Below are 25,540 nucleotides of genomic sequence, written 5' to 3' on the forward strand. Positions count from 1 at the left end.
ATGTTGAATGTAAAAACGATGCCATGCATTTGTAATAAATATAATTTTTTTAAATCATAAAGTGACATATCTTTTCTATAATAAGGAAGATATTATAAAAGAAGTAAAAGAAGCAGAAGCATATAGTGTATTAGCAGACGAAACAGCTGACATTTCTGGAACAGAACAGTTATCTATTGGACTGCGTTATTTTCATGAGAAAAACAACGAAGTCCAAGAAGTGTTTGTTAGATTTGTTGAGGTAAAAGATCTGGATGCGAAATCTGTCGCACAAACCATTGATGAATTTTTGACAAAAGAACAACTTATTCCAGTAAAATGCGTTGGATTAGGATTTGATGGTTGTTCGACGATGTCCGGAAAAGAAGGTGGTGTACAAGCAATCTTGCGCAAAAATACACTGAAGCTTTGTTCTTTCATTGTTCTTCGCACAAACTAAATCTAGTAATCAATGATCTCAATGCTTTGCCTGAAATTCGGAACACCATAGAAACCACGAAAGACATTATTTCATTTTTTCGGGAATCAATTTTGAGGAGGAAGTTAATACCTAATATTTCCACGCTCTGCGAAACAAGGTGGAGCGAGAAACATAAAACCATCAGGTTTTTAAGGATAATTTTCATGTTATAATGGAGGCCTTAGAAACTTTATCGCGTGATGGAAACAGTGCGACTCGAAATCATGCATTCCAGCTCCGTGCCGCCGCTTCAAGAGTTTTGTTTATTCTGTGCTTTTTGTTGATAGCCAAATACTCGGTTTTGATGGAACCCGTGGTAAACATACTCCAGTCTGTAACTTTGGACGCGATCAAGGCCTCGCAGCACATTAAGAACATTATGCAATTGCTTAAAAGACACCGCGATGATGCCGATAAAGTCACAGATGAAATTTTAAGGGATGCTTTTGTCATTGCAAAAACACTCGGACTGGAGGAGGACATGAGATGACATCAGTGCCGCGCATTTTTGGAAGACAAAGTTATCGAAGCAACCATCCACCAAGAAGTCTTTCTGAATACTGGAAAAGGTCTTTAATAATACCATACCTGGACTCCATTCTTAATTCTCTTAAAGGACGATTTGCAAAAGAAAATACTCTATCATTCGCATTATCTAAATTACACCCGGCGCAAATGCAAACCATGTCCATGGAAAGTCTCACAAAAGCTTGCCAAACTTTCTCTCAATTTTACGATTTACCAAACATAAAATACGAAATTGAACTGTGGCAATAATTGTGGCAGGATAAACCCAATGTAACTGAGCTGGCCGTTGTGGATGTTCTAAAAGAAACGAAAACTTTTTTTCCCGAAACGAGTAAAGCGCTAAAAATTTTGATTACTCTACCGTGCACAACGTGTACTGTAGAGCGATCCTTTAGCAGCCTGAGACGGATGAAAACCTGGCTAAGAAGTACCATGGTGGAAAGTCGCCTCAATGGTCTTGCTATGATAAGTGTCCATAGAAAGATCATCAATGAGAACAAAAAATTTTAATAATAAAGTAGTAGAAAAATTCACCAAAAACCCAAGAAGATTATGTTTTAACTAAAATAATCTTCTTAAGCTTCTTAAAATTTATGAATCGCTTTTATTTTACCTACATGCAATACCTCTATCAATTTATATCATCTTGCCCCCCCTGGCCCATTGACTGGCGACGCCCTTGAACAAACGTGATTGATACAAAAGCTGATTACTAAAAGTAAAGCGCTAATTATCATGAAGGACACATACGCTACAGAACTTCAAAAATATATTCAGGATACAAAATGTACAGAAATTGGTGATATTAGCGAGGTTGAGGCCGAAGTTTTAAACGCGGAAACGTTTAGGTCGGAAGTTCAGCGCCGCTTTCTTGTAAGCCTAGAAGTTTGACAATGGTGTTTAGAGTCAATGGAATCATGCTCAACATTCCAAACGCGATTGTCAAACTTCTAGGCTTACAAGAAAGCGGCGCTGAACTTCCGACCTACACGTTTTCGCGTTTAAAACTTTGGCCTCACCTCGCTAATATCCTTCGCTCATTACAGATCACCAAATCATCTAGATTTACGCTAACACACAAATTAGGCTACCGTTCATAATAGAGGTGGGTCGGAACCGATCTAAAGGAACAATTCCACACCGAGTATAAGACAGTTTCTGTCGGAATTACTAAAGTATTCTTCGTTTTGTACCTTTATGAATGTGGTTTTTTAAGGAACAATGAACATTTTATCAGAGTTTCAATTCGAATTTTTAAATAAAATATTCACTGAGTTTTTAGGAATAATCAAATTGGTTTCCAGTATTTTAAACTTATAAACATATTTCAAAAATTTATATTTTGATTACGATTCGTAATTATTTCTTTTATTAGTGACTCACAGATATGTGCGGCATTGATCGGCCAAAAAAGATAAGGCTGAACGTTAAAATTACAACCATACTACAAGTTTGGTTATTTTAGCATACCATTTGTTATGTTCATCACGAAATGTCAAGCAAATCAGGGAAAGAGTGGGGTATCCAGATTTCATGGAAATTGTATTTTTCTCAGAATCACAGAGAATGAAAAATTTGGTGTAGATCGGACAAAGGATTTAGGAGTTACTAAGGGGGATGAAATCAGGGAAGGAGTAAGGTATCCGGGTTTCGTGGTAGTCCATACTTTCCTTAAAGTCCGAGGTAAGCAAGAATAATTTGGAGCGGATCGACAACAAGAACAGAGAGAGAGAAACATGGGCATCCGCAGAGAGGAACAAATGGCAAACTTGCCCCTCCCTGGGATCGAGTAAAACATTCCCAAAATTATGATCGTAAAAGTGCTTGAGAAAGTCTTTGCTCTCCCGATTCGATTCTAGGTTCCCAGAGCTGCAGGTTGGCGCCTTAACAGCCTTGGCCCTCAAGCTCGTCCTATTATTTATACATTTCCTTTTCCTTTTTTAACTCTTTCCGCCCTGTGGGCACTAAGAGGGCCTCTTTTAGAAGGCCCATTATGGGTTCGGCCAGGCCCACAATGGGGCGACCGGGTGGTGAGGGACGGGGCCCGACATATCCGAACGGACCACCCCCCGAAAATATTTATACATTTATGCAATATTTACTGTTATTTGACGAGATAATAAAGGCGTCAGCCTTCCGCCATGCGGAACACGTAATCGAATCCAGGCGAGTTACTCACCAGATGAGTATGGAAAAAAGCCTTCTAAGTTTCTACAGAGCGGAAAGAGTTTAAAATGTGTATATATATATGCATTATTTTTTTTTTAAATATGAATTTTTTTATCAAGATAGTGGCAAGATTGGCAACACTGTACATTGAAAACAAGATGGCGACATCCAATGCATGTGTGTGTTGGTTACAGTTTCTGAAAAGATTTCCTGTTAGAATTGTAAATAAATTAGGGTAAGTGACAAATTTTATGAATTAAAAGAAGGCATGATTTTATCTCTGCAGAGATAAAAGTTTCTTTATTAGCCATCTGCAATCCGTGTTTCATAAAATTAGAAATATAAAATGATTTAGATATAAAATTAATCAACGAATATATATTAAAGAACGTATACGTTTATAAAAATATACACCTTTTTCCTCTTAATTATATTTACAATAGAGGTATAGATGCTAGACATGTCCAAAACACGCACTTGTGCAGTTTAGGGGGTACGGCTGTTTGAAAGATATAACTAATGCAGTATATTTATGTTGTAATAATACAAAGGCTTTGTGGGGATGATAACTACCAGTGTAATATCATATTTCCTAATGTGGTGAGTGACAAGGGAGATAGATAGGTTAAAAATAAGGAATTTTAGCATGACAACATTTACAGATGGCTCTATTCATAATTAAAAATTAATTTCAAATTTTGGAACAATTAAATTCTAAACTTGTATTACGTTTATCGTATAAAATGCTCTAATGATTATAAATTTAATTTAATTATTTCAAATAATGATTGATAAATTTTATTGCAAAAGAGATGTTTATATATTTCTATTAAAATATATTCCTAGAATTCAAAATACTAGAAGATGCAGTTCATTAACTACCAATAAAGAAAATAATGTTGCTGTTTCAGGTTTGTGAATAAAAGTTTTGATTGCATTTGTCTTTCCTTATTTTTTGTTTTTAAAGTACTTATTAATATACAGTAGAGTCCCTCTAGTCCGAACTAATTGGGACCGAGCCCTGTTCGGATTAGCCAAATAATTGAAATAATGCAGAAGCAAGCAGTAAAACTGGTTTGATTTATATAGATCCAACACCATCAAAGAAGTCAGCACCCTACTCTTTATTTCACTTGTACTCAATAGACAGTGCAAACAGTTAACAAAAACAAGTTTTGTAATTATTCAAAAAATTTAAAAACCAATGGGATCGGTAAAATTTCAATTCTAAAAAACTTTAAATTAAAATCCGAGTAAAAAGCTACTCTTTAAAATCCGACTTCGAGTGAGTTAAGAAGACAAAAAAAGAACGAAACGATGCTATACTTTCATAATTTTATTAGTTCTATTTCCCAAATGTATTTCGCAACGCCTCATCAGTGGGTAGTTGAGTCTTGGTAACCTCCGTTCCTTTTATGCTGGATGATGTTTTCCCAGCATGCATCTATCTGCGTACCATCATTCAGATTGATTAAATTTGCATATTCTTTTATACAAAAATGTTCTATTATTCTACGTTTTAAACAATCTTCTTCTTTATAAAGTATTTTTATATTATTTCTATCTATGTTACAAAAATTATTTTTATAATGTAGGTACCACGGCGATTCTTCTCTTTTTAATCTTATTGCTGCCTCGTGCTCTTTTAAACGTACTTCTAACTTCCTTCCGGTTTCTCCAACGTAAGACTTCGTTTGTGGACAAGTACAAGATAATTTATAAATTACACCTGCAACATCAAGTTTGTTTAACATATTGGCATCATCTTTGTTTATGACATTAACTATATTCAACAATTTGTTCTTTTGTTTTGCCACGATACATATAGAATACTGTTTAAAAATTAATTTATATCTCTTATAAAGTTTATGTACATACGGAAATTTAACATATATAATATTATCAATATGATTCTTTACATTATATCTGTAATTTAGAAAAGAATAAAGAATCATATTGATAATATTATATATGTTAAATTTCCGTATGTACATAAACTTTATGAGAGATATAAATTAATTTTTAAACAGTATTCTATATGTATCGTGGCAAAACAAAAGAACAAATTGTTGAATATAGTTAATGTCATAAACAAAGATGATGCCAATATGTTAAACAAACTTGATGTTGCAGGTGTAATTTATAAATTATCTTGTACTTGTCCACAAACGAAGTCTTACGTTGGAGAAACCGGAAGGAAGTTAGAAGTACGTTTAAAAGAGCACGAGGCAGCAATAAGATTAAAAAGAGAAGAATCGCCGTGGTACCTACATTATAAAAATAATTTTTGTAACATAGATAGAAATAATATAAAAATACTTTATAAAGAAGAAGATTGTTTAAAACGTAGAATAATAGAACATTTTTGTATAAAAGAATATGCAAATTTAATCAATCTGAATGACGGTATGCAAATAGATGCATGCTGGGAAAACATCATCCAGCATAAAAGGAACGGAGGTTACCAAGACTCAACTACCCACTGATGAGGCGTTGCGAAATGCATTTGGGAAATAGAATAAAATTATGAAAGTATAGCATCGTTTCGTTCTTTTTTTGTCTTCTTAACTCACTCGAAGTCGGATTTTAAAGAGTAGCTTTTTACTCGGATTTTAATTTAAAGTTTTTTAGAAGTTTTGTAATTTTGAAATGGCAACCTGCCTTCATTGTTTACCTTAAAATTATTTTAACTGTAAAAAAGGTTGTTTTTAATACACAGTCCAGGATTTCAATCAGTTGACTGATGCTACTGTGTGAGTTAGCATGCTTAATTGTGAATGTTAAATGTACTCTTTGCTCTTCATTATTTTAGTTCAGTTTAGTCTGCTGCTATAATGGCCACAAAATTTTGAAAAGGCTAGATAAGGATGAAAGTGCAATGAAATTGGCATTAGAGTTTGGAATGGACAAGGCCACAATAATCAAGTGGAAAAAACTGTGCAAAGATTGAGCAGTTTTGTGTCTCTACTTCAGAAAAATTGGTTGAAAATCGACAAACAGCAAGGTCCTCAACATTTGACAAGTTTGATGAAACCTTATTCACGTGGTTCAGTCAGGAAAGAGAAAGGGGAACACCCCTAGGTAGACCTCTTGTTAAAGAAAATTTTCTCTCTGCTGACCGAAATATGTTTGGATTAAGTGGACATTCGGATTAGTGGGACTGTACTGTATAAAATTCTAAACAGAATGAGAGTTGAATCAAGCTTTGAAAAATGTATTAAATTTTAAATAAAGTACTTATTTAAAATTTAATACTTAAAATCAAATAATTAATATAAAAATAAAATAAAATTAATATTTAAATAAATACTTAAAATCAGATACATGTTTTGAACATGATTCAAATATGGTATTTTTTTGAATTTTATGAATATATGAAGATTTCTGAGTACAAATTATTTATTTTGAAAATAAGTTATAAGTTTTCTGAGTGAATTTTTTTAATTTCAGATGATATAATTATACCAGAAAGAATAGAAAGGTAAATTGTCAATTCAAACTTTCCATAAGTTTTTTAAACAATAAAAATACAAAATATTGCAAAATTTATTCAATAATTAACTAATAATGAACATTTTTAGAAATTGAATATTAGGGAGATCATTATAAATAGTAAAATATCACAAAAATCTGTCACAATTGAATACATTTGAAAAAATAATGTAGTTTTTCTTTTTAATTTAAAGCCATTAAATTTAAAAACTAAATAAAATATAATTACAAATATGCATATAATTAAATAGAAATCTATAATTAATGCCATATTTACAATAATTATTTTAATTTTACTTGATTATATATAAAACTATATTTTGTATATAAATTTTAGTTATAAATTTGTTTTCTTATAATAATTGAATGGAACATAAGCTTTGCTTATGCTCCATTCAATTAATTCAATTATGCTCCATTCAAGCATAAGCAGAGTTCTGTGTAAGAAAATACTTTATCTGTGATCAAAGTTGAAAGCATGACCACTCAACATGATTTTTTTGAAATATGTGCTATATTTATTAAATTGATAATATTTGAAATATAAAATACTAGAATTCAAAAGCCAATATTGTGACAAACCCAGAATTTTGAAATTCAGTCTATGGACCGATTGCCAATTGTAAGCTAGTTGCATACTACGTGTCAATCAACTTTCTGATTGCTGTCAATTTACATCAATTTCTATAACAATGTTTTATTTTGGATTTAGATCAGTTTTGAAGCCTTTTTTTACACAGTTTTAGTTTTCTATGTTGTGGAGCTGTTTCATTTTTCTAGAAAATACCTAGTTTATCTTCACTACAGTAGCTTTAATTTTTCTTTAAGTAATCAAATTTTTTGGATATAAATATTCATTATTTATCTCTTAATAAATGTCTTTATTTTAAAAAATATTTATAAAATATGATTTTAAGGTTTTTATATATTAAATTCCTCTTTTTTTTCATTCTCTAATAGTATTAAAATAGTGATATATTATGTGGGAAGGAAGAATGATAGCATTTAAAAAATAATTTAAAACCAAGGTAATTTTTTAATGAAAAATTGATATAAGGTTTAAAGAAAATAGAAATAACAAAAACATATTTGACATTTTTTTTTTATAGAAGATAAAAAAAGGTTGAATATGTTTTTATCTTCTATAAAAAAAAAATTCTATTTTAGTATTATCTATTAGTCTGTACAGGTGATCTATAAATGACATCACGAAGAGTATTTTATATATATTTTTTTAATCTTGACTATTCTTGTACTCCAACTAATATAATTCCTTTTAATTTCCATTTGATAGCACAAATTCACAATATGTATTATGTAAAATCAAAATACAATATTAAACATCTATACAGGATATCCCAAAAGCCTCCATACAGTGACACAAATCAAGCCCACCAGTAGATGAATAAATAAAACCATTGAACACTGGTAGTTGGTCATTGGTTTGTGTCTGACCAATGGGTTGGTCACCATGCAGTGTTCTAGGTGTTCTTCAAATCATTCCAAGACTTCTAGAAAAAGGAAATAAATAGAACCAAATAAGTTTTTGCATTAGAATCTTATTTAATTCTTCTATTATCACATGGTAGAGAATTTTAAAAATCAAATCTATTAATTTTGTACAAATTTTCTATGACTTTAAAGATTTGTAGTAAAGTAATAAATTCAGTTTCAAAATTCTGAATTGTATATTAATAGAATTAAATAGGACTCTAATGTAAAAATCTATTTAGTTCTAGCTACTTCCATTTTCAAGAATTTTTGTAAAGGGATTTTCCTATAGAAAAGTATTAAATTTTTATGACATAGGATCGACTTACTTTAACCAAATAACTGGAGTGCTTATGTTCAATAACTGCAAATATTTTTGAAGTCCCTTTTGGGCTCTTCCTCAGACTTCTACCCTTATTCCATACAAACTGGTCGTTAATATTCAAACTCAATTTGAAAGCTATTCGACTTAGGACACCACACACATTCGTTCCAAGACTTTTAAATATCAAATAACACGATGAGTTTTGAAATGCACATGCATTCCACTTTACATACAAAATATAGACATGGATATTTTGTAAGAGAAATGGGATGTTCCCCATGTCTGTTTCGTATTAGATGATTGGCATGACTCTGTTGTTATCAGGAAAAGGATGATGTACAGGGGCAAGACACTACTAATTTGAGGTTGAGATCATATATTTTAAATTAAATAAATTAAAAAGATGATTAAAAATTGCAGCCTGGCATTGTGACAATGTCATAATAAATAATTGCTCATATTAATAATAATTAACTTCTTAACACACCAGGATGAATGTAAAATCAACCTTACTTAAACCAAATAACCAGAGCAAAAATGTTTTACTATTGCGAATGTTTTTGATGCCCCTTCTGGGTTCTTCTTCAGGCTTTTACGTAAGTCCATTGCAAGCTGTTCATTTAATTTTTGAATTTTATTTAGTAGGCATTCGATTTCTGATTCAAAACATGCATGCATTCCAAGATATTCAAATATTGGATATAAGTATGATATTCCAAATGTGCACTAGTTTCAATTTAAACCATTATAAAACCAATATAAAATCAAATTCTATCGTCCATTAGGACTTCCCATGTCGTGGAAAGCTACATTTCTTCTTTAAAATTAATGCATGTGGACTTGCAACCCACCTTAAATATTTCCATTGCCTCCAACACTTTGAGGTGATCATGATGTGGAGTGATGAGGATGATATGTGCTTCATTAAAGTCAACTGTGATGTCCCGGTCTGTCACATAAGTTGAAAGGGCCATTGTGCATTTATTGTGTAGTATGTCTGATTTATGCTCCTTTAATTTTACCACTAATGAATGTTTGGTGGAACCAACATAAACCATTTCTTTATCACATCTGCCGTCACTTAGTGGAACCCTGTAGATCCCTGGTAATCTGTCCAGATTGGGATGGTCTTTTCCATTCCTTAATATGCCATAAATGGAGGGACACCTCCTGTACGCTATATTGATCTCACACTTCTTGGCAATTGCATTATATATTGATTTAAAATGCAGGCTATAAGTGAGGGGCTCCTCTTCTTATCATCTTTTTTGTTGTTCGGTATTTCCATCCCACTCGATGCTGCTACTTGCATATGTTTGTAGTTTTCACATAACCTACGTATAAGGTTGGTGTATCCATGCTCAATGGCTATCCCTTCTATATTTCTTATTTCTTGCATTAACGCCTGTGTGGAGGAAGAGTGTGTGAATGCTCTCCAGACCAATGCTCTGAAGGCTGCTATTTTATAAGAAAAGGGATCACACGATTCTATTGGAATATATGTTGCGATAGCAGTTGGTTTTTGATACACAGCAGTGTGTATGTTCGATCCTTTAATTATGATGTCCACATCCAAGAAGTGGACTCTATTCAGGCTGTGTTGTTCAATCTCAACAAATAGACCATAGGAATTGTCATTCATTGCATCTATAAATCGTTTAAGATCTGGTTTCGTCCTCCAAAAGATGATGATATCGTCAATGTTGATTTTAATAATAATTTTCATAAACATAAATATAACTAAAAGTATTGGCAAAGTTGGTTAAACATGTTTTGTTTTCTGAACTTCTTAATTTCAAAATATTTAATTAAAAATTATATATACTGAAATTGTAATATTAATTTTTTATAAATTCTGTAAAAAAAGTCTGTTATATCTGTTAGTTAATAAATGTTAGTTCATATTTCACATTATTTTATCAATTATTCTCAAAAAAATAAAAACCTATGAGATAAATAAGTTGATGTATGATACTAAAGTTTCAGCTATCTTTTAATTTGTATTTAAATAACATTTTTATGTTTAAGGGAACCAACTGATATATTAAAAGCACTTGCATCAACTGTTGGAAGAGTAAGATGCATTTTATTTTATTTTTAGCTAATGTTTTACATTTATCGTATATAGAGCTTTTGATTTCTATTTCAGGATTATACTGCACCACATTATAAATATCATGATGATCCATTTTTAATTCCAGTTAGCAATGTCTCTAAAGTTAGTGAACAGATCATTTAATTTATCTATCTCTTTCTCTTTCTCTTTTTAATTGAAAAGTTTTATGTTACTTTTATAAAAGTTTATTAAATAATTTCTTTATTTAGAGAACTTATGCATTAGCTAAAGAATCTGGAAAGAAAGCTGCACGATTTTTTCTTGAAAAATATCCAGATTCTTTTGAAAATAATCCAGCACAACCTGTTATTGAGGTAAATTCTTACTTTAAATTGACCACTTACATACATATGTGGCCTATTTGAATATTGATAATATATATATAAAAAAATCTATATATATACCATATATCTCGGCAGACAAGACGATAGTTGAATCATAGAAAAAGGCCCCCAAAATCGAGGTTCGTCTTATAAGACAGATACAAAAATGATTAGATTGAAATTTATATAAATTAAAACTATTATAAAAAATGGACAAACCGTAATTATTTACTAGTAGAGAGTAGGGTATGTGCACAAAATAGAATAGCCCATACAATGTTTATATGAATAGTCAATGTCATTACCTGAATGCTGAATCAGTGTGAACGTTTGGAACAATCATGAGGTAGTGCTGCCAGATGCAAGAAAATAAAATTTGTTCATTCGAAAAATTACAAATAAGACATAATTCCGTATATGCTATACAGTATTATTATTTGATGATGATCGCTGATCTAAACTAAGTTCATAGGCTGTTGATAGTTTGGAGGATAGTCTTGTAGGACAAATATATTGCTAAAACTATAAGACTTCGACGAAAATTTTTGCCTCGTCTTATCTGAAGGTTGTCTTATCTGCCAAATTATACAGTATATATATTGATTTTTTATTTAATTATAACAAAACTTATCACTTAAATTAAATTCTGCTTACATTCTGTTATCAGGCATTTATAGCTCCTGAGAAAATAACTGAAGATACTGAAGTTACAGAAATAATGTTGATTAATTGTATTAAACAATATGAAGTGAATAATTCAATTACTGTATATAATAATCTAAAAAGAAAAGGTTGGTTTCTGTTTTTTTTTAATTTTAATTTAATAATTTCAATAGTCAAATTTTATTTATATTAGGTATAGAAGTTAGTCAGGAATCTGAACAGTTATTATTGGAGTTACTTTGCTTTTACAATGGCCAAGAACCACCACCTGAAGAATATTTAGAAGTAAGTAATATAACTTTTCTATTTATATTTCTACTATATGTTTTTCATTTAGCTCTATTGAGATATGATATTGTATATATTAATAATAATTCAGATAATTTATTCTTTTGCTTTGTTTTAAGATTTTTTAAAATTTATTTGAGATAAGATTATTAAGATTAAGATTATTTAAGATTAATTTGTAAATCATAATAGAACTAAAATGTTTCAATATTAAAATATTAGAAAATTTAAATTAATTTTAAATTAAAATTTATTAAAAATACAGTAAAATTTGTACTTTGCAATCACTAATGGTTCCAAGCAAAAGTCATCTTTATGGGAGGTGGTTGCTTAGAAGAGTTTCATTGTATATTAATAATTACACAGCATGGATATAATTTTTTATTATGAAAATTTGTTTGCAAAACTTCTTTAAAAGGTCTTTTTTACAAGTCATCATAGATTCTGCCAGACCTACAATGAGGGTGAGTACATGGTGATGAGAGACAAGATGTGACATGTCCATATTAGTCCTTTTATGAAAATTTTTAAACTGATCTAGCCTTGAATTTTGGTAGCCAGAGCAGCAGGCTGATGACTTTGCTATCTTGGCTATTTAGTCATCAGCATGATATTTGAATATGTTACATTTTAAAATTATTTTATTGTTATGAAAAATATTATTTTTTTATTTAAGAGTATTTGAAGAAACAGATTGACATATCATTATTGGTTAGAATCTAAAATTATTTATAATTTTTTCTGATTTAGTCTCAATGGCTGCAGCGTAAAGGTGATTCTGAAACTAGAAGATTATGGAGGTTAATAATATATATTTTTTTAAAAATTGAAAGGAAAATTTTTGGAAAATAATATAAATATTTACCAGTTTACAATTTAATTTTTTTTTGTAGAAATTATTTACTGTGTACATTAGCATTGTTTATTTTTGATTTTTATTTAATAGACAAGATAATTTAGCTGATCAAATATTTAATGACATGAAAGAAAAAGATGCAAAAGCATACTGTGCTTTTATTCAAGGTCTTTGCAAGGTATGCAAAAATTTTCATTTCATAATCTGTATATGAATTTTTATATTTAAATATATATAAATTTAAAATAAATCATATATTTTACAATTTTTTTAGTATTATCAAGCAAATCGAGCTTACAGTTTATATGAAGAAATGAGAGAGAAAAATCTTTGTCGTAAGTAGTAACAATTTTTTTTTATTGAATGTATTTATAAACAAATTAAATTTGAACTTTTTTCCTTCAGCAAATGTAGAAACTTACAACTCTTTAATTTCTATTTGTCCATTCTTGAAAGAGAATTCGGAAGCTCGATGGGAAATGGTTAAAGTAATTTTATTCTTAATTAATGAATTTTAGAATATTATATGTTGATTATTATGATATTTATGAAACAAATCATTAAATAAAAATAATAAGACCAATAAATTATGTTTAAAGTGTAATAGTATAAAATATCACTTTAACATTGAAAAGATGAAACTGATAAAAAAAAAGTGGTAGTTAAAAACATAATTACTGATGAATTTCATATTATAACTAGATTAATATAATAATAATCTATCTTTTGTATATTTAAGTTTGTAATATAAAATTACAAAGAATTTGATTCCTGTTCATTTGTAAAATTTGTTTCTCAATTTATTTTGGATGTAAAGTTTTTGTAACTATATAAATTATTATTATTATTTTTATTTTATTTTTTGTTTTTGTTCAAAAATATAACAGCTTTGATAATTAAGAATTTTATGTTGAAGCCTAAACATTTTTGGATTTCTTCAACATACATTGGCCAAATTGTGTCATTGCTTGTATGTTAAAATATCCATAAAAATCTAATTTTTTAGGTTTTTACAACATTACTTAAAATTATAACAACAACATGAAAATGATATGCATCTGGTATTAACTTAAGAATCCATCATTCTCATTGGACACAAATAATTTTATCATTATGTAAAATTGAACATTGTTCTTTTTGTAGTTTCAATAAAAATTCAAATAGAATGCAGTTGAAAAGAGACACCCCCAAAATTGTGCTTAAAGTAATCCTTAACTTTTTAGTTATCAAAACTGTTATATTTTTAAGCATCAAGCCTGAAATTATTTCAAAATATATTTCTTATTGATTTTTTTCACATTTATATGACTTTTAATATAAAATTTTTCATTTAAGTCTTTAAAAACAAGTGTAAAATTTACTTTGAATAGCAACTGTTATTTGAAATGGCTGAAGAAGGATTAATGCCAAATTTATATACTATGAATGCTGTTTTGGATGTTGTTAGTAGGTTTGGGAGAATACAAAATGCAAAATCTTTGAGTCTGGAAGTTTTGGCAGAAATGAAACATCTCAATATAGGTAATGAAAAACTTTTTAATGAACTTTTATGTTTAATATAACTGTAGGAGTGAATTAAGAAATTATTATGTTTAGTTGAAAAACAACAATCAGTTTTTTAATAATTTTTTAAATTAGTTTGTCATCTTTTAACAGATTTTTTTGTAAAATTTATATAAACATATCTTTCTTGTTAAAAGGAAAAGTATAATTACATTTTTTGTCAAATATTTCTTTCTGTATTACTTAAAATTATTATAATTTTGAATTTTTTTCAGTTCCTAGTCTTGGAACTTGGTATTATATGTTGACAATATTTTGCAAAGAAAGTAAGTATACACTGATATTAATTTAACAATAATAAATTCATAATGTCAAAGCAATAAAACAAGCAAAATTCTGCAATTTTTTTTTAATTACAGAAGGCCCACCTAGTCCTATACTTTATGAAATAATGGAATATATTGAAGGAAAAGAATTTGAAATTTGTCATCCAAAAGATGGTATTTTTAATACTTTAAATATGATATAAACGTTTATTGCTATTATCATTATAAATTTTTTATACACAGTCAAATTTTGGTTTCCAAACATAATTAATTCCTAAAAGTTGTTTGAAAACTGATTTGTTCTAAAACTGAAATTTTTCCATAAGAAGATATAATATAAAATAAATTAATCTATTCCTGACCCCAAAAACAAAGCTTTTTTTACCTTTTCGGCTGTATTTCATGCATAAAGATGCCTACAAATGCAATGTAATATTATACATAATATTATATTTTAATAATAAATATTATAATATATATTATAATATTAATAAATTTTTATTATTTAATATAACTTAAGCATATTTATACATGAATTCTTGGATGTCATTTATATTACATGAATGTCAGTTAACATGATTTTTATTATATAAATATTCACAATATGGAAGTAACAATAAATGTCCACATCTTGTCCTTTCCCACAACCTCAGGAACAAAGCAGTCTATATTTTTTAAAGAATATTTGTGAATTTGGTGCTGCCACCTGGAATTGTATTTTAACATTTCTGCATAATGTGGTGGACGAGAAGTCTCAAAGACAAGGTTGACTCCACCCGTAAAGACTGTTTTGTTCCTAAGGTTGTGAGAAAGGACAAAATGTGAAGACATTTATTGTTGCTTCTATATTGTGAATATCTATATATTTATATAATCCTTGACCCTTTTAATTAATTTTTGTATTAATTGAAATATTTTTAAAATGGTTTTTATTAATCAGTTTGATTTAAATTCAACTGTGGTTCATACTGAAAAACAGAAGCATTATCTTTTTTGCATGCACATTGAGATGTAATTTAAATAGCAATGTCATTGGTGATTCATGTCATGACATCTAATGATGTGAGGTTATCTCAGTGCCACTAATGACTGAATCAGTAGTCCTGTCATTGATTGGTTGAGCCGTCAACTGTCTTTAACATAGGAAGTATAGGGAGTTGATTGTCTGTGTCTTTCTAATCTGTGGCTGGCTCTTGCAAAGTAGCTAGCTTATTTGGCAACTGAGTTATCATATGGCAACTGGTACAATTATAAGTTCAAAATTCTGTTCATGAACTGAATTGTTCGAAAAGTGAATCAGTTGAAAACCAAAGTTTGACTGTATGTATAAAAATTTATATATAAAGTAAACAGAAAATTTTTATAAAAATTTGGAAATTAGGATAATTATAAAAAAAGTAAAAGTTTATGTATTTTTTTTTATATCATAGTCTATTAATAATTATAAAATATCTTATCAGGAAAATTTAAATATTAAACCATAGTTCAATATTTGAATGATTTTCAATTAAAAATACACACACACACACACACACACACACACACACACACTGATAAAAAGTTATACATCCAGATAAAATTATCTGATTGTTGCAAAACTTGACATGCAGCTTTTTATCAGACAGGTTTGTAAATGATCAGAGTTATAAAGAGTTAGTTTGATTGTATATCAAGAGTGCTTTAAAATTGCTACCCTAGTATCCCTATTATAGCCCATTAGGAATTCAGCTGTTCCATTTGATTAACAACATTTATTGGTTTGGTTTTATATGTAATTTTACTCTGGTATTCTATAAGAAGGCTTAGAGAGGCTTACTGTGTTCAGAATTTTCTGTGTACCTATAGGGTCTTCAAACATCAAGTATGCATGTATGATGCAGTCAAAGACATTATGTAGAGCTGATGAATTTGAGGAAGGCCACATTATCTGGCTGAGGGAAGCAGGATGGCTGTTTCACCAAATTGCCTGCCATCTGGGCTGTTCTGACTTGACTGTGTGGAGGAGTTGGGCAGTGGATATGTCAGGGTAAACAAATACAGTTATAGGCTCTAGATTTTTCAAGTGAAATGATTGTCTGATCTTAAGACAAGCATGAGCAATTGCAATGGTGTCTTTGTCCACCATCCAGAGACAGGCCTTGCTACAGAACCATGTTTCTTCCTGTACTATTGACTGATAAATTTCTATGCATGCAACCACTACATGTCCTGCCATTAGCATCTTATCATCATCAGCTTTGTTTGCAATGGTGCCATGACAAAGAAGCATGTACTGCAATGGACTAAAGCAATTCTATCATCTTTAGCAACGAATCCTTGTTCTGTTTGGGAGCTGATTATCAATGTGTTAGTGGAATAACCACTTTGGAGTGCTTTAATCCTACTCTTACTGTCGAAACACACTGCTCTCATTTCTGGCATGCTAGACTAGGGAGCCATCGTTTATGACAGTCTGTTATCTCCAGTAATGGTACAAGGCACATTGATTTGCACCTCATGTTTCCTTTCTTGGCAGATCTGCAGTCACTTTTCAGCCAGATTAACACATAGCTAGGGATTATCACAAATGTCTCAATCACATCTGCACCCTTCCTTGGCCTGCCTGGTCTTCAGATTTGTTGTCCATTGAGGAAGTTTGGGACCAGATGGGATGCCAATCTCATTCAAATACTAGTGTAAGGAATCTAGAGAAGCAATTATGGGCAAATCTGTGTCTTTATGCCTCCATGGCTGATCTTATTGGCACATGTATCCAGGAAAGAGAAGGTCCTACAAGGCATTAAACATTTGTTTAAAATTGTACCATTGTTTTGTGTAAAATTGTTCCTCTGCTGTGATATTGTAATCACTTATTACTATCATTATTATGTTCACACTAATAAACTTTCACTCAATTCCATTGCTGCTCTTGGTGCATAAGTCTTTTTTTCAATGTGTTATATATGTTTAAATAGTATATCAAAATATTTTTTTATAAATTAATGAATAGTTTAAATCAAATATTTTATTTTAATTATTTTCTTTAACAAATAAGCAGTGAATAACTATAACATCAAATTTTATTCTTAAACTACAGAAAAATTTTTAATTTGTGAGTTGAAAAAAATTCAAATTTTATATATATTGTCTATTAAAATTTTTTTTTGACTTTCTAAAAAAAAAATAATTTGATATTATAAGTTATGATTTTAAATTTTATTCAGTCCTGTGATTTTTTTTAAAAATATTGTGGTAATTTATTATAGATCACTCTAAATTTATAATAATTTCAATTAAATTAATTTGGTTTAAGATTTAATGTGAAACAAATGTAATAAATATATTGTATAAGTAGCAATATATATTGTTAAAAAAACTACATTGTTAATAGAAATTTATATTTTTCTTTTTTTTCAGTATATTTTTTTGTTACAGCTATGGATGTGGTAAGTTTTATAATAAGTATATAATTATTAAAAAATTGTAATTTAATAAACTATTGTAAATTGTTTTTTATTTTTTGGTTTCAGTGCTGCTATCATCTAGTTGATAAAGAACTAGCATATAGAATTCATGACCTATTGCAACATGGAAATAATTATATTCTTATTGGGGATTCATATAAAGAATCTATTTTTTAGTAAGTATTGGTATGACAACTTAAAAATTAATTATTTGTTTGTTTATAGAAATTACATATGAACTTTATTTATAGTAGACTGTTCTTTCAATTATTATGTCATACTGAGAATATTGATATTTTGTTTGAAAACTATAATAAATATGTACCCAATGTAAGTAATATTTTTCTATTAAATTTACCACATCATTCAATATAAACTGAATAAAGTAAATCTGAAAATCTTAGATTTATACACCAGAACCATCAGTGATGGAAGAATTAATTAATGCTGTTAATTTGGGAGGAGAGTTTCATTATCTTCCTCAGTTGTGGTCAGGTATGTCTAATTTAAAAAAAAATATATATATATTTTATATATATATATACATATATATATATATACAGTAGAGCGTCGAAAATTGGAGTCAATTGGGGACTGGGGTTGTTCCAATTAGTCATTTGTTCTGATTTCCGACTTTGTACGAAAAAATATATTAACCTGTCCGATGGTCAAATTTTTCTCCGTTGCGTGTTGCTTCATGTTGAATTTTTCTCCGTTGCGTGTCACTTCGTGTTGAATTTTTGTCGATTTTAAGCCTAACGAAAATTTTTATAATAATAATCGAGGCTATCGTATCGTTAAAAATTATTTCTGCATTTTGTACAAACAAAATAAATATATTGAAGAATATAAAAACATGAAAATTATACTTTAGAAGTAAATCTAGTATCAAAAATGTTCGATTCAGCATGACACAGTCCGACTGAAAATCGTTCTGATTTCCGGCCATTTCGATTACCGACGTTCCGATTAACGACGCTCTACTGTATATATATATATATATAGATATCCAATCCATACTAATATATATATAATATATACAGTGAAACCTGCTAATGTGAGCACTGAAGGGACCAGCTCAAAGTGATTATCTTACACAAGTGGTCACATTAACAGGTTTCACTGTATGTTAGTATAGATTGACCATATGAAAAATTTTTAATTTTATATTCCTGAAGTCTTTGTACTTTCCAAGAAATTTTCTTAATTTATTAAAACTGAGATATTTTCTATATGACTTATGTACAATATTGAAGACTAACTACAAAAAAAATTTTTTTTTGAAGTCTTCTGAATTTTCATTCACAATCCAATCCACAAGAATATCTAATGTCAAAGGAACTTTTAAACAATTTACATATGTTGAGCAGAGAAGAACCTATGAAAAAAGTCGACTCTGCTAGTGTTAATTGTGTTCCAGTGATCATGAGTGGATATTCAGAAGGCTTCAAAAATTTTTATCTTCTTAGTCTTCAATATTGTACATCTTTAAAACTATATTTCTTCATGGACTTTTTAATCTTTATTTTACAATGAGTTATATAATAAAACAGCTTTAAATAGTAAATTAAAGTTAAACTATTAGATATCAAAAATGAACAAAAAAGTATTGAAATTTTTAAATTAAACTATGCATTCCAAAAGTAGACGATTTTAAAAATTTCTTCTATTGAACTGAGCAATATGATGTAAAAAAAATAAACAGGAAACAATAAATATTATGAAATGTCACAATGATGGTTATTACTCATTGTTTTTTCTATGATAAAACATTTTGTTTTAAAATAATAGAAAACATTAATCACATATTAGAAAACTACATTTCAACATTGCTTTTAGCATAATGTCCTTGACTTTTCATTGTTTAAAATTATCTTTACATTAGAGAAGTAATGATTAATGAACAAGTTGTTTACTTCTCTATTTATTATTCATTGCTTTCTAACATTTCTATGCTTTTACAAGTCTTCCACCACTTTTTTTTTTTCTTATATATATTATAAATATATTATTAATACTAAGAATAGTACATTTTAAGATATAGGGAGTGTTAAATTTTTTCTTATTCTCAAAACAAATTGAGTCTTTTTCAATTTCTAAAAAGATTTTGAACACAAAATTTATGGCACTAATTTTAGTAGAATAGTTTCTCTGATTAGATGAAACTGATTAATCTAGTCCAGTGCTATCAATTTAGCAATCAATAAAGAATTTTCATGGGTTATTCATGACTTTTTGAATATATTCATTATTTCAAAAATATTAAAAGTACTTTGCAGTATTTCTAATTTAATTTTTTATAAAAAATTTTCTACTTTTATGATTAATTATGAATTCTTATTATTCATTCGTGTTATATTACTAGCTCTGTTTTAGGAACTTTAAAAACTTTGGTTTTAAATACCTACATATACATACAGAAATCCCCCATTAATGCAAATTGAAGGGGAGAGAAAAGCTGAGTTTATATTAACAGGGTTTTCATTACAGGGGTATTGCATTTAAAACTTCATTCCTTTTCCATTGTAGATCTGAAACAAGAAATTAAAATATATTCATATTATAGTATTCAAAGTAGTAAAAATTAAGAGCATTTTTTGCTGATTGGTTTTTTTTTCATGAGGTTCCAGATCAGATTCAAAACCCCAAAAGTGTATGTAAAAATTGAAAGAATGTGAACATAAAAATTTAAAGCAAAAGAATGTATAGAATAAATAATGTCACGATAAGGAGAAATTGCCAATAGAAAAAAATGTATATTGTAAACATGTCAAGAAGAGTATTTTAAAATAGTGATGTAAGTCATGAGCCTGAGACGAATGCGGGTGATCAGAATTTACAGGTGTCTGCTTAGGGAAGTGAATTCTGACATGGGCATCATAAATATGATGAAATGGGAAAATAGAACAAACTTTTTATAAATAATTTTAAATTAATGGAAGAAAATTGTTGTAACAGAATCATTAAAATTTTTGATTGTAATAATATCAAAACACAATAACTTAAAATATGAGAAAAAGGGGTAAGATTCTATAAACAATTCTTGAATGGAGTTGAAATGAAAGATATCAAATTGTATCAAATCAGATGATTGACCTTTCTCATGTCATAATCTGAGTCTTGTTACACCTAGAAACAGATTAGTGACTAATTTTAAACAGAACATATGTGTATTGCATTTCTCATTACAAAATTTATTTATAAAAATATTGTGACTAGTCATCCAATATTCAAGAAAATGTCAAATATTCAAATGAGAATACAGAATGTACTGTATATGTAGCATTATCCCATATATTTGGTATTTCATTTTCAGAACAATATTTGATCACTTGTTTAGATTTTTGTGTTTCACTTTTTTTCTATTTTTTTTTAATTTTATTTACTTTTTCCAATTTAACTTTTTGTACTTTGTAGTTGGTTTCTGCTATAGCTTTGATTCTTTATTAATATCATTCAATCTACTTTACACAAATTCATTTCTGTATTAACTTTATTTTTGTTCAAGTTACATTATAAAAATTTTACTGGAATTTATAAAAATACTTTTTTAATTTCATAACAATCTCATTACAGTTTTTATATTTTGTTTTAAAGATTAAAAATAAATTTATAATTAGTTTATTAAAATTGCACATTGATTAATTTAATTTTTCCAAAGAATTATTAATTATTTATGCAATGTGTTTATGTGAATTTTATATTTATTACGATGAATAACTTTTTAGAACTTAGAGTTAATATTCTTTCTGAGTACCTAGAGACAGAATTCTTTTTACATCTCAGATTACAAGGGAAATTTGTTTAACAAAATCAGTCAAACAACTTTTCCTTGGTATGATTTTGTCTTGAACAGATTAAGTTGATTTTGGCTGATTTTGTGTTTAAAGAGTTAATATTTTGTTTCTTATTCATGATTAATATAAATAGTTTTTAATAATATACAATTCTTATCAATATTATTTCTTATGTTTTCAGTAAGTTTTAAATTAAGTAATTGTCAGTATAAAATATTTATAATAGCATATCACTCTTTACTTAGTTCATGTTTACTTATCAAACATCACATAATATAGATGAAATAAAATATATCATTTGTCTTAAACTGTTATAACAGTTTTAATATAAAAGTGAATAATATCTTGGGATAAATAAGTAAATGTCACATATTAAAAGAAAACTGTAAATACCAAAATATGTTTTATTTCATTTCAGATATTATAACATTTAATCATGCAGATAGAGAGAGAATTGTTCAAAGTATATTATCTGTTATGGCATGTACAAAACAAAATGAAGAGGTTGGTTCATTATGTTTATGGAAGTTAGTTAGGTTTAGAACATTAATTTATGTGATTCTATATTTTTTTAAAGCTTCAAAAACAATTTATAACAATTGCGTGGGATATTAAAGAAAGAATTGATTCTCAGGATGAAAATAGAGTGAATCGTATATAGTAAGTTATGATAATTAAAATTATTTATCTTGATGTATTTTGAAAATTTTAAAATTATCTAATTTTTCATATGGATGAAATGTATTGCATACTTAATTTTCAGTTGGACTGGACAGATGCTTGATAATATAATTGAAATATGTCTTAATGGAAATGATTTAGCTAAAGTTTGGTATGTTGCTGATTTTTCTTTTACAGTTGAATAGTAGATTTTTATTATTTAGTGTTTGTTTTCAATAGTATTATTATTAAAGACTAGATTAATAATTAAAAAGTTTTTTACATTAAATATTTTGAAAAATCAAAGAACACTAAATCAGTATTTTTATGCTAGTATAGGCAGCTGAAAGAAACTAATAAAAATTATTTCACATTTTAAGAGGTTGAAAAATAATTTAGAAAATTCACAAAAAACAACAAACACTACAAAAATAAAGTATCTTCATATTTTGTTCTTGTAAAATACCTCAAGAACTTAATAGTTCTGTGGTGGAGTCAAATTTTTATTAGAGGCTACTCATCTGCCTCAATATACAAAACCTTTAAAAAATTTCCTCTTGTTGATTAAAATTAAAATGGCACAGTCATAAAAATGATAATTTAAAAAGTGGCCAGGACAATTACAAATGGTCATCCTGGTCATTTTTTAAAATATACATGAAACAAAAAAGTTATTTTTGGCTTTTAAGAATATTTATTAAAATCTGGCAATTTCTACTCAAATTGCAATTTTGGTATGATGCTAAAATTATTCTGGCAATATTGACTGCAACATGTGGTACATATGGTAATTACAAACTTGTCTTGTGGTGAATGATTGTTAATTTAAAATCTTCAAATTTAAACAGTGGAAAAGTTAAGAATATATTGTTAAAGCAAGTAATAACTTATATTAAAGATTGGTGGTGCCAATATTTATGAACAGGAGGTCAAGCACTATTTTGTTGAGTGTGTGACAAAAATATTGTGTAAACAAAAACGTTGCATTCAGCAGCATATTTTGAATGATAATAAAAAATCAACTCCAATTACAGCCACAGAAACAACAATTGCTATTGAATGAATTAATAATATAAAATATGGAAGTAAAAAAAAATTGAAGAATATAAAAAGTTTTAGACTTTTCTATATTTAATTTTTAAGTTAAATTTATTTTTTATAAATTTCTTTTTGTTGCTTAAAATCTGCTATATGTTACCTGTAGGGAAATTATGAAGAAATTAGAAGAAAAAGAATCTGAAGTAATTGGGATTCCAAGGTGGGTTCTTAAATTTTCATGTACAATAAAAAAAAAAGAGTTAAAAGATAAATACAGTCAACTCCACATAAGTCATCACCTGGATAACTTGACACCATTGGTTAAGTAGTCAGTTTTCTGTGGTCCCAGCCAACTTACATAGGCATTAATGTTAAAAAATCCTCCGGTTTACTCGTCACCACTGGATAAGTCGACATACTTTTGCTTTCCCACACACTGATAAGTCATCACTCCCTTCTGAAAAAATGAATTTACTCCACACGTGTGGTGTGAACTCTTTTTTTTTTCAGGAGTGGAGTCGATTTATTTATGAATACATAATTAATATATTTAATAATATAATAATATATATATACATATTAATAAAAACGTTTTAACATTTTATGTATTTTTGTGTATAAATAACAACAGATAAACAAAAAGAAAATATACAATCTACATCAACATCACAACAGAATCCAATTTTGCATTTTTTTACGCTAGAGGCATTAAGAATCCTTAGACGTTACTTGCCTTAAAAACATCATCTTTGCAATTGACATTTGTGAAGATGATGTTTTCAAGGCGTTCGTGATTGTTGAAAAAGAAAGTCGAGCCAGTTAAGTACTCAAAACAAACAACACTAAACGAATTTTCAGTTTTTCATGTACAGAGTAATTGTAAATGGAGGACACAGTGTATTGTAAGCCTATACTACTGTATAACGCCTGTACTGTACTACTACTTTCAGTACAGTTTTTCCTACTGTATTTTTTTAACTGTAGTTTTGTGGGTTTTTTTCCAACTTCGCTTTAGTCATCACATCGAATAACTCGACACTTTTTCACTTCCCCTTGGGGTGTCGACTTATGTGGAGTCGACTGTATTTTGATTTTGTTTGATATCAGATTTTGCAACATTATTTTTAAAAAGTTGCAAAAGTTTTTCATTAACAAAAAATAATAATAATAAAATAAAAATTTTAGAGGTTTTTTTTAAAACAATAAAAATCTTGTTCTATCATTCTTGTTTTATTCTGTTATTCTTCATCTAGTGAATAATATAATCAAGTATTTTTGTTAAAATCCATTCATTAATTAAGAAAAACTCATTCATATTTTCCATTATTTATCTAAAATTTATTTATAGAAAACTGCAATCTCGGTTATCGATTAATACTAATTAAAATTTATGGTAATTTTGATACATAAATTCAACAGAATCAAACTCCAGTAAAGAATTAGATTTCTGTTGTTATTGCATTGTACTATAGGCTCTATAATGTTGTGCTTTACTCAAAAAATATTTGAAAACTTCATAATGAATCCATTGATAACAGAAAATCTATATTTCATTATCAGTCATCACCATCTGCTTATAATACCAGACTTATTATACCAGTAATGGAATTAATGCATGTTTAGGAAATCATCATAATTTATTGAGTCAAGAAAAGGTGATGATTTCCTAATCAGGTGATAATTCCATTACTGGTATAAAAGCAGACGGTGATGGGTGGTAATGAAACTGAGAAACAACAAAGGCATGAAGCAAATACAAGAAATAGAAAATGTAACCTTGATTACTATAAGTAAAAATCATATTACAAAGAGCTAGGTATATAATTAAGAAACTTGTATTTTTCCTTATTTGGTTTGTTAGTTTGGATATTTATTTTTATAGAAATTGTACTATACTTTGTGAAAAATGGGGTATCAAAATTGTTCATGAGCTAGCTCCTGTAACTTACTTGAAATAAATGAATAAATAAAATAATATAAAGATTATCCAAGCAATTGAAAATTTTAATTTTAGGTTTATTTTTATAGGTTTTTTAAATGATTAAAGATTACTGAAATATTT

The 25,540-nt window shown here is 28.3% G+C and overlaps 1 protein-coding gene across 1 annotated transcript in view; it reads left to right on the top strand.

Moving 5' to 3' along the window:
* LOC136976362 (small ribosomal subunit protein mS39) overlaps nucleotides 1-25,540 on the top strand; it is a 29,106-nt gene continuing 3,566 nt past the window's right edge. The window contains exons 1-25 of the mRNA XM_067271610.1: nucleotides 1-9; nucleotides 86-373; nucleotides 3,277-3,392; nucleotides 4,004-4,068; nucleotides 6,608-6,638; nucleotides 10,494-10,539; nucleotides 10,615-10,683; nucleotides 10,791-10,895; nucleotides 11,572-11,695; nucleotides 11,761-11,852; nucleotides 12,606-12,655; nucleotides 12,802-12,889; nucleotides 12,986-13,046; nucleotides 13,117-13,199; nucleotides 14,082-14,232; nucleotides 14,490-14,540; nucleotides 14,634-14,714; nucleotides 17,937-17,965; nucleotides 18,050-18,159; nucleotides 18,235-18,313; nucleotides 18,388-18,478; nucleotides 22,199-22,284; nucleotides 22,358-22,440; nucleotides 22,544-22,612; nucleotides 23,645-23,698. Of these exons, the coding sequence (XP_067127711.1) occupies nucleotides 1-9; nucleotides 86-373; nucleotides 3,277-3,392; nucleotides 4,004-4,068; nucleotides 6,608-6,638; nucleotides 10,494-10,539; nucleotides 10,615-10,683; nucleotides 10,791-10,895; nucleotides 11,572-11,695; nucleotides 11,761-11,852; nucleotides 12,606-12,655; nucleotides 12,802-12,889; nucleotides 12,986-13,046; nucleotides 13,117-13,199; nucleotides 14,082-14,232; nucleotides 14,490-14,540; nucleotides 14,634-14,714; nucleotides 17,937-17,965; nucleotides 18,050-18,159; nucleotides 18,235-18,313; nucleotides 18,388-18,478; nucleotides 22,199-22,284; nucleotides 22,358-22,440; nucleotides 22,544-22,612; nucleotides 23,645-23,698 (2,111 nt within the window). The remainder of the gene's footprint in view (nucleotides 10-85; nucleotides 374-3,276; nucleotides 3,393-4,003; nucleotides 4,069-6,607; nucleotides 6,639-10,493; nucleotides 10,540-10,614; nucleotides 10,684-10,790; nucleotides 10,896-11,571; nucleotides 11,696-11,760; nucleotides 11,853-12,605; nucleotides 12,656-12,801; nucleotides 12,890-12,985; nucleotides 13,047-13,116; nucleotides 13,200-14,081; nucleotides 14,233-14,489; nucleotides 14,541-14,633; nucleotides 14,715-17,936; nucleotides 17,966-18,049; nucleotides 18,160-18,234; nucleotides 18,314-18,387; nucleotides 18,479-22,198; nucleotides 22,285-22,357; nucleotides 22,441-22,543; nucleotides 22,613-23,644; nucleotides 23,699-25,540) is intronic.

Source organism: Centruroides vittatus, unplaced genomic scaffold, assembly GCF_030686945.1.
Source record: "Centruroides vittatus isolate TY-2023 unplaced genomic scaffold, ASM3068694v2 contig_4, whole genome shotgun sequence".
In the NCBI taxonomy this organism is placed as follows: domain Eukaryota; kingdom Metazoa; phylum Arthropoda; class Arachnida; order Scorpiones; family Buthidae; genus Centruroides; species Centruroides vittatus.